This window comes from Pelecanus crispus, chromosome 4 (genome assembly GCF_030463565.1).
Source record: "Pelecanus crispus isolate bPelCri1 chromosome 4, bPelCri1.pri, whole genome shotgun sequence".
NCBI lineage: Eukaryota > Metazoa > Chordata > Aves > Pelecaniformes > Pelecanidae > Pelecanus > Pelecanus crispus.
Window position 1 is genome coordinate 41,229,512 of NC_134646.1, and position 18,007 is coordinate 41,247,518.

An 18,007-nucleotide genomic window follows, 5' to 3' on the forward strand; every position below is an offset into this window, starting at 1 on the left:
TAGATTATAGTATCGATCACAAAAACAACCCTTCCCCCCCCAAAAAGGTATGCCTAAAAGAAAGCTTCTAAAGATTTTTTTTTTTTTAAATTAAGTATTGCAACTGGCTATTTGATAAATCTGTTTGTTTTTATAAAACAAAGCCAAATTTATAGATAATTGGTGTGTTTCATTAAGGGTTGGTAGTAGGTTTTTTTTATCTTTCTGAAGTTAGAAATCAACTTCTTATTATATTACACTTTTTTAAAAAAATACTAGGTTGAAAACAGAAATAATGCATTTGTCATATTTAACTAATATTACAATTGTCCTACCATCATGGTTTAACCCCAGTTGGCAACCAAGTACCACACAGCTGCTTGTTCACACTCCCCCCATCCAGTGCGATGGGGGAGAACAAAAAAAAAAAAAAAAAAAAGTAAAACCCATGGGTTGAGATAAAGGCAGTTTAATAGGACAGCAGAGGAAGAGAAAGTAATAATAATAATAATAATGATGATTAAATAATATACAAAAGAAGTGATGTACAATGCAACTGCTCACCACCTACTGACCAATGCCCAGCCTGTCCCTGAGCAGCAATCACTGCCCTCTGGCCAACTTCCCCCAGTTTATATGCTAAGCATGATGTCATGTGATATGGAATATGGTCGGTTTGGGTCAGCTGTCCTGGCTGTGCTCCTTCCCAGCTTCTTGTGCACCTGGCAGAGCATGGGAAGCTGAAAATTCCTTGACTAGTGTAAGCACTACTTAGCAACAACTAAAACATCAGTGTGTTATCAGCATTATTCTCATGCTAATTCCAAAACACAGCACTATACCAGCTACTGGGAAGAAAATGAACTCTATCCCAGCTGAAACCTACCCTCTTCAGACTTTGTAGTTTTAGATCTTTAGAATGAGCTGAGCATCAAAAACTTACTAGATAGATGATTTTGATTTAGATGCAGGCCTCTCTTCCCTGTAGCTCAAAGTAGTTCAGGAGATGCAAGTTAGTAGGCTAGATATACATTCCTGCTTTCAGAAGGGATACATCATGAAGCCCCTTGCTTTTCACTGCCTTTTCATTTTTCTCTCTTATGACATCTTATGAACAAGCTACAAAAAGGTTGTCAAATGCAGGGTAAAAAAATCTGAGAAATCCCCTAGCTGCTCTCAATTTCTCCTTATTCCATGGCATCCTTCAGCATATGGGTCAAAAGCACTTATATGAGCACACCTTCTGTATTTAATTAATCCTTGTTGACTTGGGAATGAGGAGGGAAAGACAAAACCAAGGTCTGAAAACATTAGCTAAGAGGAAACTAAACAGAAATTATTTTAAGTTAAAAAAACTAACTAAATAAAACTGAGGCAGAATATATTATAAACAGAAGATAGACAGGAAAATGTTCCATATCTCTGAACACAGTGAAAGCATATTATCACCTATGAAGATCACTGTCATTACTACAGTTTGAGTGTCCTTGTAATACATGCAGTCATAATAGGAAGAGTATAACAGTTGGTAAGTTGGATGAGCTCCTCTGGCCTATTATGTGTCTACTTATGCTATTTTTGCCTTGAGACGTTTGAAATGGAAAAGAAAAATATGCCTGAAGGAGTTGCCAGGCAAGGAACTCTTCCAATACTTTCCAATACTTCCACTCTTTTCCCTGGTCAGGGTCCTGTGGCAACTTTAGAGCCCAGTAGTGTGGAACTGGCCAGAAGGTGCTCTCAAAATTGACATAAAAAGGGCTTTTTGAATAGGAATTCAAAGTCTTAAGTGAGTGCCTTAAAACACACCCATCAGATTAACCTATATACCTACACACTTCTATCTAAGTGTACATATGTTATTCATACACATTTCTATGTGTACAGCACACAAATTTAAAATCAACTTTTCTCCTTTTATAAAATAGGAAAAAAAACCCCAACCCAAACAGGTAGGAAACTTCAAATGGTAATTGAAGCATTTAATTTAGCATGCCAAGGGAAATCATTTCATTTATTTGTATTTAAAATGTAGTATGTTGACAATTTTCATATTGAAAATTAATTTATCCACATTTTCTTTGATGTTTTCTATAAAATATTTAGATCCAAATATTTAATTCACTGTTTATTTCAGTTTGCCAAAAATAGTATCTTATTGTCAATGGCATATATGGATGCACTAGGATAGCTGTAAACTGCAAAAACATACAACATACCAAAACATACTATGGAAGCACAGTATTAAAGAGAAAAAAAAAAATGTCAAACTCAAAATCTGTGGAGGAGTACTATAGTAAAACTTGAAATAGTGCTATTATGTTTTGGAAATGACGTTAGTAATGAAATTTCCTGAAATAAGAACACTTTGCCAGAACCTAATTCACCATGAACAATAGAGTGAACTAAAAGGGTTTCTTCTCCAATATATATTCATTTGCAATGGAGACAATTTTGAGCTAATTTTTCCTTATTGTGTGTAATGGATATTTGAGGGCATTCAATGAAAAAACTTTCCCAATATACTGTAATACACTTTTCTGTAACACTAAGGTCTACAGAAAAGCTCACAAGCTTTGCAAAATTGGAATTATTTTTTTATTAACCCCATTTACAGCATTTCCAAAGTACTTTCATATAATCTAGGTGCAAAACTATGTCTTTAGATTCTCTTTTTATAGTGTAAATGTCAGATATGCTTAAGAAATCCAGGTATCTCAGGAATTACTAAAAGACTTTTACAATCTTTTTCTGACTGTGATAATTTTTCTGATTTTATTTACCCAGATGCTAGAACAAAACTAAGGCAAGCAAACAGAGTAGATGATTACCAAAAAAAAAAAAACAACTCCAAAAAAACCAAACCACCCAAAACCCAAACCAAAAACCTGACAACCTTCTTTCGGGAAAGCTTGTTCCTTTGGACTCCACAGTAGCCTGAGAGGTATAAACATGAAACATGTTCTATATTTTTTAATAAAGTTACTTGGTAACTCTCTTATAAAGTGAGTATTAGTGGTTTGTATTCAAGAATCACCAATAAACTCAACCTTGTACGGAGCATAAAGTAACACGAAGCAGCTCAAAACATCGTCCAAAGAAATTGATTTTTGGACAGAAAAAGCATCTTACTCATTCAGTCTTCATCTGAAATACTTAAATTATCTTAGTGATCAAAAGGCTTCCTTTTTGATGACTTGGGGCAATGAATTAGAACTACCCTTTCTTTCCTTTTTTTCTATTTCTGAAGTGCAACTGACAAATGACCACTGAGTCTTACTACGTTACAGCAAAATTACCTCAGATTTCAAGTTAGCAGTGTTTCTGATAGTTTTTCAACTTTCCAAATATTTTATTATTTACATTTAATGCTGAACTAATAAACCATTTACTTCAACATGCAGTAATGAGCTCCTTTTATTAAATGGAATTTAAATTGCTGCATTGAGCTGTATGGAAAATAAAAGATCTAGGCACATAAGGAAATACCTGAGAAGCAGTTTTGAATATTTCACCCATGTGTTAAATTCAGATTAATACACTCTGTCTTTTGGAACAGGAAAAGGATTTCTCTATGTTGTTTCCTAAAGAAGTCAAATACTAAATATAATTTCAGTTCTTTTTAAAGGAGAGAGAATTTGTATTGAGATTTAATATAATGATAATATTGCAAATTAGTTTAGAAATTATGCTTAAATTAATATGTATTGTTGGCTAACAGTGTATACAGCCAGTTACTCTGGAAGTTGAAATTGGTGACCAATTTTAACAATGAAATCCAGATAAAGAGGTAATGCCTTGGGTGCAAAGGAAACAAGTAATGCAATAGTTATTGAGGCTTTCTTACTAAATAGTATTTTATGAGCCTATTAATATTCATTATAGTTCCAGAAGAGTAATTCTGCCTTGAAGTAGAAATACTTAATGATCTTGATTGTGGATTAGCTAGTGATTGTCTCCTTTAATGCATAGTCATTATTCCTTATGTCCTGATAGTATTTTCTCTCCTGCCACCCTTTATAACTGTGATTATAAATTATTATTTTAAATTTGCATTGAAATGTTCCTTACAATATCTAGATAAAGGTGTTTGTGGATGTTGGAACATCAGTCATAGCCTAATTTTACAGGTACCTGCTCTGCAAAGATGAAAATATCCTCAGAATTAGCAACAAAAAATAGTTTCCACAATAATGTAAATCACCACAGATAACTGAGTCCTGAGAAACAACTAATAGATCAATTACTGGAGTCTTTTTTAACCATAACCAGATATGTATAACTGTTTGTTGTTTATTTTTTCCTCAGCATTCTGTGTCATTCTCCATAGCGTTGAAATAAACTCACTGAAAGGCATATAAGGCTTCATTCTCAGGCATTTTGAGACAATACCAAACGTTATGCAAGTCAATCTCTACCAATCCTCTTGTCTGAACAATGATACTATAACTAAGGTGTTTGGTTCCAATCTTCGTTCTCTGTAATCCCGTATTTCACAGTGCTATCTTTAGCAACCTACATCACTGAACTGAGCTAAAGCTCCCAGGTAAATGCACTGATGGGATTAGAGGTCAACAGAACTCAAGATTCATAAACAAAATCTCCTAATTTCCTCATTATTTCCTGATAACCAAAGCCCTCATGAAATATTTGTTTCACCTACTCGTGCAAACCTAACGTGGCCTTAAATTTGTTACTTGATTCCCCCAAAACATGAATAAAAAAAACTTTGACACCTGGCCTTAGCAAAAGGTCAATTTCTAAATTTACAAAACTGCAACTCACTTATTTAGGATCACAATGTAATCACGTTTCATTAGTACTCAATTTCTAAATATCTGGCTTTAGGAAATAGCAGCTTATTCACACTTAAGTGTGATTTATTCATTTTGACACTTTTTATCCAGTTCTTAAATTACCCAAGTCAGTGCAAACATTCTACAGCCTAGGAAAGACAGTAACAGGGCTACGTAAAATGATGAATACCATACTTCATAAGGACTTCATGACAAGCACGTACAATATCTGATCTTGCAGTACCTTGATATAATATTTCATTCTGTCTTTATCCAGAAGGAAGGCAAAAATCAGCAAAATTTTAAAAGAATAAAAAACTTCAGCTGCCTGATACTATTTAAGTATTATCAAATGTTTTGAATGTATGCTATAAAGAAGGTATTTTAAAATCAGTTATCTCCAAAATTAATCCAGATCTGAACACACAAATGCAACAGCTTAGCATTTCTTGGAGGACATGTACTTTGTCAAACAGCAACACTTAAGATTTTTTTCTTCTAAACCCAAACCCACACCACCACCACCACCAAAAAAAAAAAAAAAATGTTAACACAAGAAAACCCACATAGTCTTACTGGGGAAGCACCAAATAAACACATTTATCATCATTTGGAAATCACTTGGCATCAAAATTAATTGACTTAGTGGCATGTGAGAAATCTCAGGCACACTACTTCTGTCCATGAAACAATATTTAATACCTTAATATTTACTTGTTTGAATGATCAGTTTAAAATTCTGCCCACTTGACAGAAGAGGTTGTATTCTTTTCCAGCTGAGAATCTCTAGATTGAAAATACATGTAGCACAGGTAGGAATTTGAAAGATAGATTAGGTTGAGCAGAAAAATATTACCACTAAGTCCAATAGTTCCTACTCAGTATGATGTTAACTGGTCTTTTCAGAGGTTAGTGATGAAATATAATACCCTCTGGAACAATCTAATACACACTAGTTGTTGCTGAAAAGGAATTAATGGTAGCAGGAGACAGAATAATACCTCTTCCTCCCTCAGAAAATCTTTCCTCTACTATTTGTTAACCTGTTTTACTATTGAAGACTCATCATAGTTATAAAGCTCTGAGTCAGATTCCACATTAAATACAATATTTGGGACCCCATACTGAAGTCATTGGAAGTATAAATTCAGTAAGTATTTTTTGAGTTAGGCTTTGTGGACTTGAGGATAACTTATGGAAGCCAATGGGAAGCCTCATTTATTTCAATGAATAATTTAGTATATATTTTATACTTAGATTTTTTTGTTGTTAAATTTTGGTCTATTTTGCTTTGGAAATAAAGATACACATTTCAAAAAAAAAAGATTTTTGAACATGCGCTTGTAATAATTGCATTTGACAAATTAAAACAGAAGTAAAGCTAATATAATGAAAGCAGTGATGTTTTAGAATAATTTTTGAGGACTGAGAGAATCTAATAACTAAGCATACGCGATCATAATGAGCCCTGTATTTATGGGGACTTCTTGCTGCTTGCCTTTCCACATGATTCAAGACACAACAAAGCACCAAGTTTGACAATCATATTAGGCACTGGCTTCACATTTCCTCCTAAAAGCTAAGCCTGAAGACAAGTTCTGTAATTTCAGCCCAGATTAGCTTCTGTAATAGCTACAGTTACTGTAGGTTTATATATCACCTCATACAAATACCTCAGCAATAAGGAGTCCTTGAAGTCTGAATGTGATATCTGTGACCTGAACGGCATTTCAAAACTGAAGGTACTTTTAAATATATAAAGCAATAGCATGTACAGTAACAATATACATAATCCTGAATAACAGCTGGGTGACAGATTAGATATTGTTAACAGTGTTGAGTGGTTCCTGAAAACACAAGTAGTTCCAGTGAAACTATAAAGGATCACTAATAGAAGAAGGGACTATAAAATTAGGTCATATTTTGTTTTGGTTAGCTAATTCTTTCTGACAATTTCTTGTACATCTAGTGATAATTTTTACACTCAGGTCCTCAGTGTGAGGGCTCTCCATGGTGCCTTTTTTGAGCGTAAGATAAGATCAAAAATAGTTCTACAGTAACAATAGAAAACGATTCTGAAAGATATTGCTATTTTTTTTCATTTTATGCAGGATGTCAACTCTTACATAGAGCATTTAGTTCTATTATTTACAATAAACTTATTTGTAGTCATCATATTCAATCAGTTCTATTCATAAATGTCTAAATTAGTGTCATTCTTTCTACTGCAATCACAAAGGGAAGTGCCCACATATATGTCTGCATCTGCCGAGTGATCAAACAGAATAATGTATTACTATTTACTTGCTTGTGGTATGCCTTTAGGTTTTGCAACCCACTATGAAGGTCACCTGAAGTATCTACTTTGAAATTTCACTTTAGATGGTACTTTAAAGGAGGAAAACATATAAGATTATTTATTTTAGAAAAGAGCACTAGAAGACAAACAGAGACAGTGTTTACAGGAAACACAGAATTATCTTGATACCATAGAAGGCATTACACAAAGAAATAAAAACCTTGAAAAATAAAGGAAGCATATCAGTTGAGTTTTAGTTTATAGAAGATAAAGCTTTCAAGAGTCGGTATTCCCCCTTTCTAGCTTTTGTTTGGCTCCACCATCTTAGGCATTCAGCCACCCTTTCAGAAAAAGTTAAGTATATTTTTCCCTGTCTAAAAAAACAATTGCCGATAGAAAATCCTTTAGCTTGGGGCTGGCTGGGGAAGGAAAACAAAAAAAGCAAAACAAAACACTAAGATGGAGCTGGATCACTTTTGAGATACAATTTTACACAATGTACCCAAAGCAGTAGAGGACTGAAACAGCCAATTCTTTCAGCCCAAGCTCCCGAAACCTAGCTAGTTCTAAAATTTCTGGTTTATCTTCTTATATTAATAGAAATAATTTTTCAGGCTCCTCTCTGCATACATTATTGATCTAGTTAAACTGTTATGGCATCTAGTAGATAGATATTGTGGTGGTTTGACCCTGGCTGGATTCCAAGTACCCACCAAAGCCATTCTATCACTCCCCTTCTCAACTGGAAAGGGGAGAGAAAATATAACAAAAAAGCTCATGGGTCGAGATAAGGATAGGGAGATCACTCACCAGTTACTGTCACGGGCAAAACAGACTCAACTCAGGGAAAATTAGTTTAATTGATTACCGTTCAAAACTGAGTAGGAGAGAGGAGTGAGAACATGTGTAGGGTAATGAGAAGTAAAACCAAATCTTAAAACACCTTCTCCCCACCCCTCCCTTCTTCCTGGGCTCAACTTCACTCCCAATTTTCTCTACCTCCTCCCCCCGAGCAGCAAAGGGGGATGGGGAATGGGGGTTGCGGTCAGTTCATCACACATCGTCTCTGCTGCTCCTTCCTCCTCAAGGGGAGGACTCCTCACACTCTTCCCCTGCTCCAGCGTGGGATCCCACCTACGCAAGACAGTCCTCCATCAACTTCTCCAATGTGGGTCATTCCCACAAACTACAGTTCTTCATGAACTGCTCCAGCGTGGGTCCCTTCCGTGGGGTGCAGTCTTTCAGGAACAGACTGCTCCAGTGTGGGTCCCCCACGGGGTCACAAGTCCTGCCGGCAAACCTGCTCCAGTGTGGGCTCCTCTTTCTCCATGGGTCCACAGGTCCTGCCAGGAGCCTGCTCCAGCGTGGGCTTCCCATAGGAGCACAGCCTCCTTCAGGCACATCTACCTGCTCTGATGTAGGGTCCTCCATGGGCTGCAGGTGGATATCTGCTCCACTGTTAACATCCATGTGCTGCAGGGGCACAGCCTGCCTCACCATGGGATTCACCACGGGCTGCAGGGGAATCTCGGCTCTGGTGCCTGGAGCACCTCCCGTCCCTCCTTCTTCACTGACCTTGGTGTCTCCATAGTCATTCCTCTCACATATTTTCACTTCCACTCCAGCTGCAGTTTGTGCCTGGTTGTTTGTTTTTCTTGCCTTCTCAAATATGTTATCCCAGAGCCACTACCATGGTTGCTGATGGGCTCGGCTTTGGCCAGCGGCGGGTCCATCTTGGAGCTGGCTGGCATTGGCTCTATCAGACATAGGGGAAGCTTCTAGCAGCTTCTCACAGAAGCCACCCCTGTAGCCCCACCCCCCGCTACCAAAACCTTGCCACGCAAACCCAATACGATATCTAGTAGAGAGATGCTATAGCACCGAAAAAAACTCCTCATGGTATGAGTGAAAACAGCTGATACCCAGAACACCACATCAGGCTTGTCAGTATGTAAAACACTACAGAAGCCAGTAAGCATTTTCATCTGCTTGTAACATTTTGTGAACCTGGACTTGGAACAAACCTCTAAGGGAGAGAACACCCTTTCGAGCATTTTGTTTCTTTGTTACTGATTCAGCACCTGACCTTCTGGAGGGGGAAAGAGATTTTCATTCCACTGCATGCAGTTATTCACATTTGGTTGTCCTGTTTATTTTGAACTCATTTTGTCAGATAAAATTATACTGTCAAAAGCAACTCACAGAATACGAGCAAGCATGTATATGTATAGATATATATTTATGTGCACGTTAATACCTTTAAAACAGGCAATGATTAATCTTTGTCCTTAAGGTGGATTTTTTTCTACCACTAGAGAAAAAAATGCAATTGCTGTTATCTGTGGGGAACTTTTCATAAAGCAGTACAATCTAAACTCATGTTTGATTCTGAATTTACAATCTTTAGATGACAGTCAAATTTCTCATTAAGTATGCCAATGAAAAAATTCCTACCTGAAAATGCTAATGAAACAGTACTGATAATTAATCCCACAGATATGCATTCATATTGAAATAAATGTAATTGCCTGATCCTTTAAAAAGAAATCACTTTACGCAAGTAGGTTGTTCAACAGCATGGTGAAGATGGCTTTTAATCCTATCCAACTGTGTTCCAAATCTTATCTAAGTGGTTTTAAATACTATTTGAAATTACAGCTAGAAATGTGCATGCTAGTTTTATGCTTGATTATTACTATCCCTTTTTTAGGCTCAGGCTGATGACACAAATATCCCTAACACATTCTCTCAGCCCTTTTCCAACCTTATTTTTTTCAAGGGTTGTTCTCTGCAGCATAATCCTGTGCTGAATAGAGGTTGATGAACAGTTACATTTAGAAAATGAGAGCTGTTTAATCTTCACCAAATTCAAATATGTCTTAAAAGTATATTTTTTTATCTGTAGTACATTTTATATTTTAGCAGCTTAGGTACAAACTGGCTTCAAAAGTACCATTGGAGAATTGCCACATATAAAAACTGTGGTTCTGTGACCCCTATCACCCCTCCCCTACCTCTACCACCTAGTCCTAGCATTTCTGTGCTCATGTGACTCTGTCTTAACAAACAAGGCATTAGAACTGCTTCCCTTCTATGCTCTTTCTTCCACTCCCTCTCCATAATTAAAAAAAAAAAAAAAGCAACTCATTAGAGTTACAGAAATAAAGAAAAAAACCCAAACAAACAAAACAACCCTTTTGAATTCCATGCAGTAGTTTTGAATAGTATCAATTTATCCAGCACTGCAAACACAAATTTTCTCCACTGCCATTCTGAGTGAATAAATGTCAGTAACTCTTGTTCCAGCAGTTGGGCAGACAAACTTTAATGAGGAAAGTTCAACAGTTCTTAAATCTACCACTCCACTGCTATTAGGGATAGAGGCAAATCCACTGGGAGTAGCAGGTATTACACTGAGATTAGGTTCTAAATGTAGATGAAAAAGTTGGAGATAAAAGAATTAAAAACCCGTGACAAACACACTGTCAAGCTCAACGGACAGACGACCATGTGAAGGGTCAAGAATTCTACAAGCATTTTTTATTTAAAGTGACATCTTTTAAACCTTTTTAAGTAACAAATAATGCCATAACATTTTAGAAGATGATCCCCTGCAAATACAATTACTGTTATAATCTTTCAGTCATTACATAGTTATGAAAAGTATTTTTAAAAAAAAATCCTTCCTATTTTGGTTTTGTTCCACATGTTTGAAAGTGTCCAAGCTGGTGAAAAATAACCTTTTCCATGCTGTACAAAATAAGAATTTGAAAATTATAATATATAATTACAATATAACATAATTATAACTTTGGAATGTAAAGTTGAAATTATTAAATACTTAAAGGAAATTCTGGAGAAAAATTCAGTTTTATTTCTGTTTGGAATAAATATTTTCAACATCCCTATCTCACTTCATTGAAGAAAATTAAAATGTTTAATTCTGTCATAGGTTGATGCTTAAATGAGGAGGTACTTGTGTGTGGAATGGTGTGTGAAATATGTCATGTGAGTGTTTCTTGTGTATATTTCCTTACACGGATCTGGTTCCCAGTCTATATTAATTCTCTGTATCCTGGTAAATCCTGACTTGCTATTACGAGTAACAGGTCACAGGCTTTGTCTTAAGAAAACAACACAGACCTCTGGACTGGTGTTTTCACATTCACTTTGCGTGGGGTTGGCTTGGCTTCTGTGGAGAGCTTGTTTTCAGCTTGGGGTCAGCTTGTTTAGCCATAGACCAGTAGCTGAATGACCAGGTGGCTATCATTTAATTTGTTTTGGTTTTGCTTAGCTTAGTATACTTTTACAGCATTATGTAATTTTTGTTAATGCTATTGACGTAGGTCAGAATGACTGAACTCAAACTCTCTCAACACCAAATGCAATGGAACTAGAGTTAATCCTCAAATTTATTTAAAGAGTATTTGTTTTGCCTTAATTACCGAGGCTAATGGTATGTCACATTCCTTTGACCTGTTGGGCACACAATGTACAATGAACTGGTACCTTTTTTTAGGTTTCATTTTCAAACAATGTAATGAATAGGTAGACAATTTGTTAAAAAACCCTACATAGAAGAATGAATTTTGCTCTAGAAATCATCTTCCAAGATACTCTTGTAGTTTTAAAAAGGGTCTTCTCCACTCTTGTATTGCAACAAAGAAACCTAAATAATTCCTAATTTTATGTAATCTAACGTACCCATTATCATTCATATTAAGGCAATGCTTAGCATACCATATGGAAATGATCTTCATTATTTAAAAGTCCATTAAAAATATATAACAAAAAGCTATCCTTATGTCTGCAGTTTTACAACTATGCAAAATAGTCCCTCAGAGGCACATCAAAGTCTTATTTGGAAGAACAATGTTATGCTTCCATTAATACATTGTTTCAGTGTTTGCAAACAGCATACTAACATTTTAAACATGTCTTTAACTTTCTTGGATTGCTATACTTCCTACATGATTCCATATATATTTCCACATCTATGCATATAATCAAGATCTACATGTACAACATCTATCCATATAATTGTAGATAACGCATGGGTACATTTCTAAAGATGCTATGCAATTCCGTATGTTTTGGTAAGTCAGACTTGTATCCCAACATTTAATAAAGAAATTAAGGCACTTCCTGGTGTTTTGCTGGTGCAGATGAATGACTTCATCTCACTGCCACAAAGTCCTAACATCTCCCATTCTCTCCCTCTCCCCCCATATTTCTTGGCTGTATTCTTCATTCACTTCTTTTGCATGCGTTATGGTCTGACCCTTCACTTACTCAATTCAGGTCACCCAACTGGCAGAAAATAAGCAGGATTGGGGGAGGATGTGGAAGGTGAACATTTTTCTGCTGATTTAGTAAGTGACTCGGAGTAGAGACCGTGACTACCAGGTCACTGCAAGAAAGGCAGTCAGAAAATGTCAGGAAGCAGGATCAAGTTTTTTTTTAGTAGCAGTAAGCCATTCGGTCAGCTAAGCAGTATCACAAAATCATGCTTTCTGAAAGACTTTCAAGGAACTAAAAATAGAATTCAATGGGAAAAACTAGGAAACTTTCAGACAGTCTTTCTTGATGATTAATTTCCTGTTTCTTCTCATTGCTTTCCATGCAGTCATTTTTTTTCCTAATATCCATTTATTAATTTTTAGTTTTAAACTCTGTAAGTAGTTTTGGATCTTTTTTCATTTGACATCATCTACAGTGGCTGAGAGCTGTCAATTGTCCAAACATAAAGTACAAGAAGACTAAAGCAGCAGGCTGTAATGACTTATAATGAAGATACATTAATGGACTAGTCAATGCATAATCAAACTATAATTATAGGAAGAGCAGAGCACAAATTTGATCTGCTATGCTGCCAGGTTGCTGAACGTGGAGCAACAGCTATTGAAACCAAAGTCAGATTTCAGGATTCAGTCCTAGATTTGAGGTAGACTGAAAAACATCAGTTCTGATCTGGGTATAACAAAATAAATGGATGTATCTTATACTGCATGTACCATACCATATAAAAGCTCTCAACATTTTTCTTCTTTCTGCTACTCACTACCATGTTGACCCATACCCCAGTGGTTCGGTCAAGATGTTCGTATGTACTGTACACTTTTTTCCCCAGTAACCTTTGGCATTCAGAGAATAGACACCTGGCAAAACCACACCACAAATCTATATCTCTCTCTGAGTACTGTGAAGACAAAAGACACCTAATAGAAGTGGTACATTTATTGCTGAGTTTGTCAGAAATGATCTTATTGGCACTCATAAATACAGGGTGTGGGGAAGTGTTCTAGCTTTTTAGGTTCTATTGATTATGTTTTGACCACATTACTTCCCACTTGTGCGGAACACAGACTTTTCAATGCATGTTGGCATTAAGAAAGATTATCTACAAATTCTCCATTACCAACATCCCTCAGATCTCTGGACACTAATGGATCTCATTGATTTCTACTAAGTTCTCTATTATATCATGACTGTTAAATTGTACTCATTGTTTAAGTACAGCATCAGGATGTACCAAGATTTAAAAATTAAAAAAATACTGTTTTAGAAAAACAAAGCAAGAGAGAGAAAAGAAAATTGAGAGAACAGGCTAATCTTTGTACTTACGAAAAGCTCTATAGAATTCTTCCAGAGCTAGGTGTTTGTCACTATTATAATCATCGTATTTCAGCAAATCGAACAGAGAGCAGTCAGACAGATCCTTGCCAAGCTCATCCCGTTTTATTACCTGACAAGAAAATTATAACCATGAAATTACATTTGAGCTCTTAGAGTTCTCTGGTATAATTAATTGTTTCTAATAATCATTTAATAGATCATTTTAAGGTAGCTGTGGGGCAATGAACTGCAACTGTGTAAAGTCAGAGATTTCCAGTTACTTTGTAATTATTTATTGCAGTTTTAAAAGTTAATGCCTTTAGGACAGACTCCCTGAGATTACACAAAAGTTTTTAGAATATATAAAGACTATATATAATGGGGATAGACAGAAGCACTATAAAGACACTGTGAATGTTAAAGCTGATTTTACTTTCCACGTATAGGAATGGTAATTAAGAAACATTCAGATATACTTGAGGTAATAACTTCCTAAGTACACGTAATGTCTTTTTTCTCTCCGTCTAATTCCTAACCACAAAAAACAAATTCAGACAGTTTCAAAAATAGCTAAAATAAACTACTATTACCCTACTAATTGTATCAACTTCTTACAGGCTTTTGACAAGCCTATTATCCTCCCAAAGACCTGTTATAAAAGTTGTCGACCTGAAAAGGCTCCTGTTTCTCAGTGGGGACACATACACTTTGTAAAGAGATCATAATTAATAGTTATTAGATTTTAACTCCAATGAACTTCTTCCAGAGAAATGTTCTTCAATTTGTGCACCATTTTGTTTTAAAGTCTATATATGTTGTAGACATCAACCTCGATTCCATCCAAGGAATTTTTAAGATGTTGATAACAACAAATATCCAGAATTCTCATTTTACATGGTGCATGTATTAAAACCACTATCACATAACTGAAAGAACCAAACCTAATGCAACTTCTTGTTGTAATGTTGCACAGTTTAATGTTTTGTACCAGGCACAGAAAAAATGAATATAGCTATAGTTAATTCCTTTGTAAAATAATTACTCTTCCTACCCTCTACCTGTCTCCCAAAATAACTGCAAAACCATTACGTTTGTATTATCATATGATAGCTTTTGAAAAACAGGGGATATAGAGGCTTTTCTGTTTCAGTTGCTCTGCAAAGGAATCAGCAGGAATAAAAAGGAATGTATTCAGTTACTATTTACGTGAACAGAAAATTTCTAAACAAATAAGAGAATAAAAAGAGCATTAGAGCAAAGAGAAAGGACACAAACATTTTATCCTACCAGAAGTAATCTATATAGTAATATGAAAAGCATAAAGGATAATAACCTTGTTAGTACATTAGAAAGTATGAAAACTATTCACAAAGGTAAGAAAAATCACCATAAAACCAGCTTTAGCTATTATTAAAGTTACATACTACACTACCTGAATATTAGAGCCACTTCTCATACTTTAAAAGCCTGTTTATTAAGTTCACATTAAACTGAATTAAGAAAATGAAATTGTGTAGATCTTACAGCTGGTACATAAAGGACAAAAATGTAGCCTGGGAGAAATTAATACCTCTAAGTCCATTGTAGTTATGCAAGTAGTACTAAAGTTATAACAGTGTGTATTGAGAACTTCACTCTAGAAAAATCTCTATTTCAAGGCCATAAAAAGTGCTTAAAATCACAGCTGATTCATGAAAAAGGAACGTTTAGGGTGAGAAGCACTGTTCCTTTGGTTTTTTGGTTTTGTTTTTTTTTGTTTTGGGTTTTTTTTTTTTTCATAAAAGGTGGTCTGAAATACTTTAAAACACTTGTTCCCACTAGCTCCAATTGCACAAACAAGGATTAAACTTTACACCTAAGGTGGTGCAACAAAACCTTTGTTAAAGCCCACCACACCTGCCACTATGGTACCACATTTTTAATTGCATATTAGTGTTCTCAGCTTCAAGCCTTTGAAATATGTCTTATGATGTTTTTCATTTATAATTGGTCAATTTTATTTAAAATAAAAATAATAATAATTAAAAAAAGATTAGCCAGAATTATTGAGATATTTCCAAGAATGATGCCCCAGATAGCTATGATTTGTTTTCTTGGCAGTTATTTAATTTTCATCTTTAGTAAAACCATAATTTTGATTACAAATAGAAGACTGAATGTTTGTTTACATATAGACATCTTTATGCTAGCAATATACTTTGGAGATTTTTTGAAAATTCACTCAGTTTTGATAAACCCTCCAAAAATACCTGTGAGGACAGATTCCAGAAGGTACAGAAGTGATATCGTACCGTGATTAATTGTAATTATCTGTAATTTGATGCTAAAAGAGCTGTTCCAATTTTTACCCAACTGGAATTTTCTTGTGCTGGATCTAGCCATCTCCTGATTCCGCAATGTGATCTGTGGATCAGATCAGCTCTCTGATTGACAGCAAAATTAATCTTCCTGGAGATTTTTGGTTGGTTGGGTGGGTTTTTTTCTGTTGAAGGGATGGGGGATTAATATTCTATCACAGGAGGTACAACTCAGGTATTAGGATGTGGGGAAGTGGATTCTGAAAAATTACCTGTTTCTGTAGCAGCCTGCAGTTAGATCAGATTGACTGTGATATGAAATTACAACGTATATGAGACTCTAGCAAAGCAAAGCTGACTACTTACTAAGCCATTAACCAACAGAGCTGCTGTTTAGCAACTTATGTTAGCATCAAGTGTTTTAAAATCATCAGGATCAAACTGCCTGTTCACAAGAGTCCCTAACTCACCAGCTGAGGAGACCTTTTTCTTCTAACTTTACTTTAAAAGTAAAGTACTTTAAAGTACTTTAAAACTGGACTTTACCTTCTAACAGATCTTCACAGATCAGTGAAATTCCATAAAAAGGGACATATAATGACACGGTGCAAATATTGAAACAGGACAAGAAAAACTGTCAGTATTGGTTCGAGAAATAAACAGTGGAATTCACAGATAAAGGCTGTACATATTTTTTGTGTTTCTAAATGCTGTAATGACATGATATTTTAACACCATCTTCTAGGAAAAACAGCCTTTTTTCATTTTTCTTTTTCTTTTACTTACGGAAGGGATTTAATTTACAGAGCCAGCTTGTTAAACATAACAGCTCCTTGTAGATATTTTTAATTTCACACCCCACATCATTACAAGAGAAAAATAATACTATGCAGTATCAATAAGGCATATACTGCATGAATAATAATGTCAGTAACTGCAAAACCTGAAAAAGTAGATGTCAGTAAGTAATCATCAATGGCTGAAACAATCCAGTGGGATTTTGAGTCTGGGGTCTCATCCCAATCCTTTTTGATAATTTAAAAATAAATATAAAAAGAAAATTGGCAGACAGTATATACTGTTGAGGTGAATAATAATGAGGAGAAGGACAGGGCAGCATATGGAATTAAATGGATCATATGTTGGATGTTTTCAGGAAAAGGATCTGTGTTTTCATAGAGCCAAATGTAAGGTCATTCATCTAAAAATAAGAACCGAGACCATACCTTAATGAAGATAAATGGGCCCTGGAAAGCATTTTATCTGAAAAAGAGGCAGGATTTGCTGTGGATAAGGAAGTCTCATAAATTCCAGGATCATTCTGTAGCCTAACCAAGCACTATGTTTTTTTGAAGTGTAACAAGGTAACTAGGGGTTAGAAAGGCAATGGTGGGACTGATACTGAAACACAACATTCAGTTTTGACTTGCACATATTAAAATGTAATGTTGAGAAACCAGAACGGAACCTTTCAAGTTAGAAAGGAAACATAAAAGTAATCGGAAGTCTGATGAAGACATGTTACATTAAGATAGCTGAGAAAAACCAATCTTTATAGGTTTTGGGGGGTTTGGTTTTGTTTGGTTGGATTTGTTTGTTTGTTTGTTTTAAAGGGAGACTAAGAATTGACCAGATCACATTCCATAGGTACTTTCACGGGGGGGGGGGGGGGGGGGGAAGGATGCTTCAATTTGGCAAACAAAAGTTAATTGGACAGGAAAAAAAAGTCAATAACACCTCTGAAACCAAAAAAGAAAAGCTACAGGAACAATTAACCTTGAATCCTGGGACTTTTAGGTTTTCCTTGATGTTTTCAAATCAAGGCTGCACACTTCCTTGTAGACCTTTTTTGCTTCAGCCAAAACCAAGACATTAATTAAAAGTATAGGACAAATAGAATAAAATTCCATATCTATGATACACAAGTTGATTAGATGATGGCATATCATAGATGATTTAACAGTGTGGCTTAAGTTTTAAAATCTATTAATCTCTGTCTATGGAGGAGAGAAAAGTAAAATTCA

At 35.3% G+C, this 18,007-nt stretch overlaps 1 protein-coding gene across 3 annotated transcripts in view; it reads right to left on the bottom strand.

The window, feature by feature from the left end:
• Window positions 1–18,007, bottom strand: part of FSTL5 (follistatin like 5) — a 303,783-nt gene that overhangs the window by 124,579 nt on the left and 161,197 nt on the right. For all 3 annotated transcript variants that reach the window (XM_075709268.1, XM_075709267.1, XM_075709266.1), the window contains exon 5: window positions 13,696–13,816. In XM_075709268.1, the coding sequence (XP_075565383.1) occupies window positions 13,696–13,816 (121 nt within the window). The remainder of the gene's footprint in view (window positions 1–13,695; window positions 13,817–18,007) is intronic.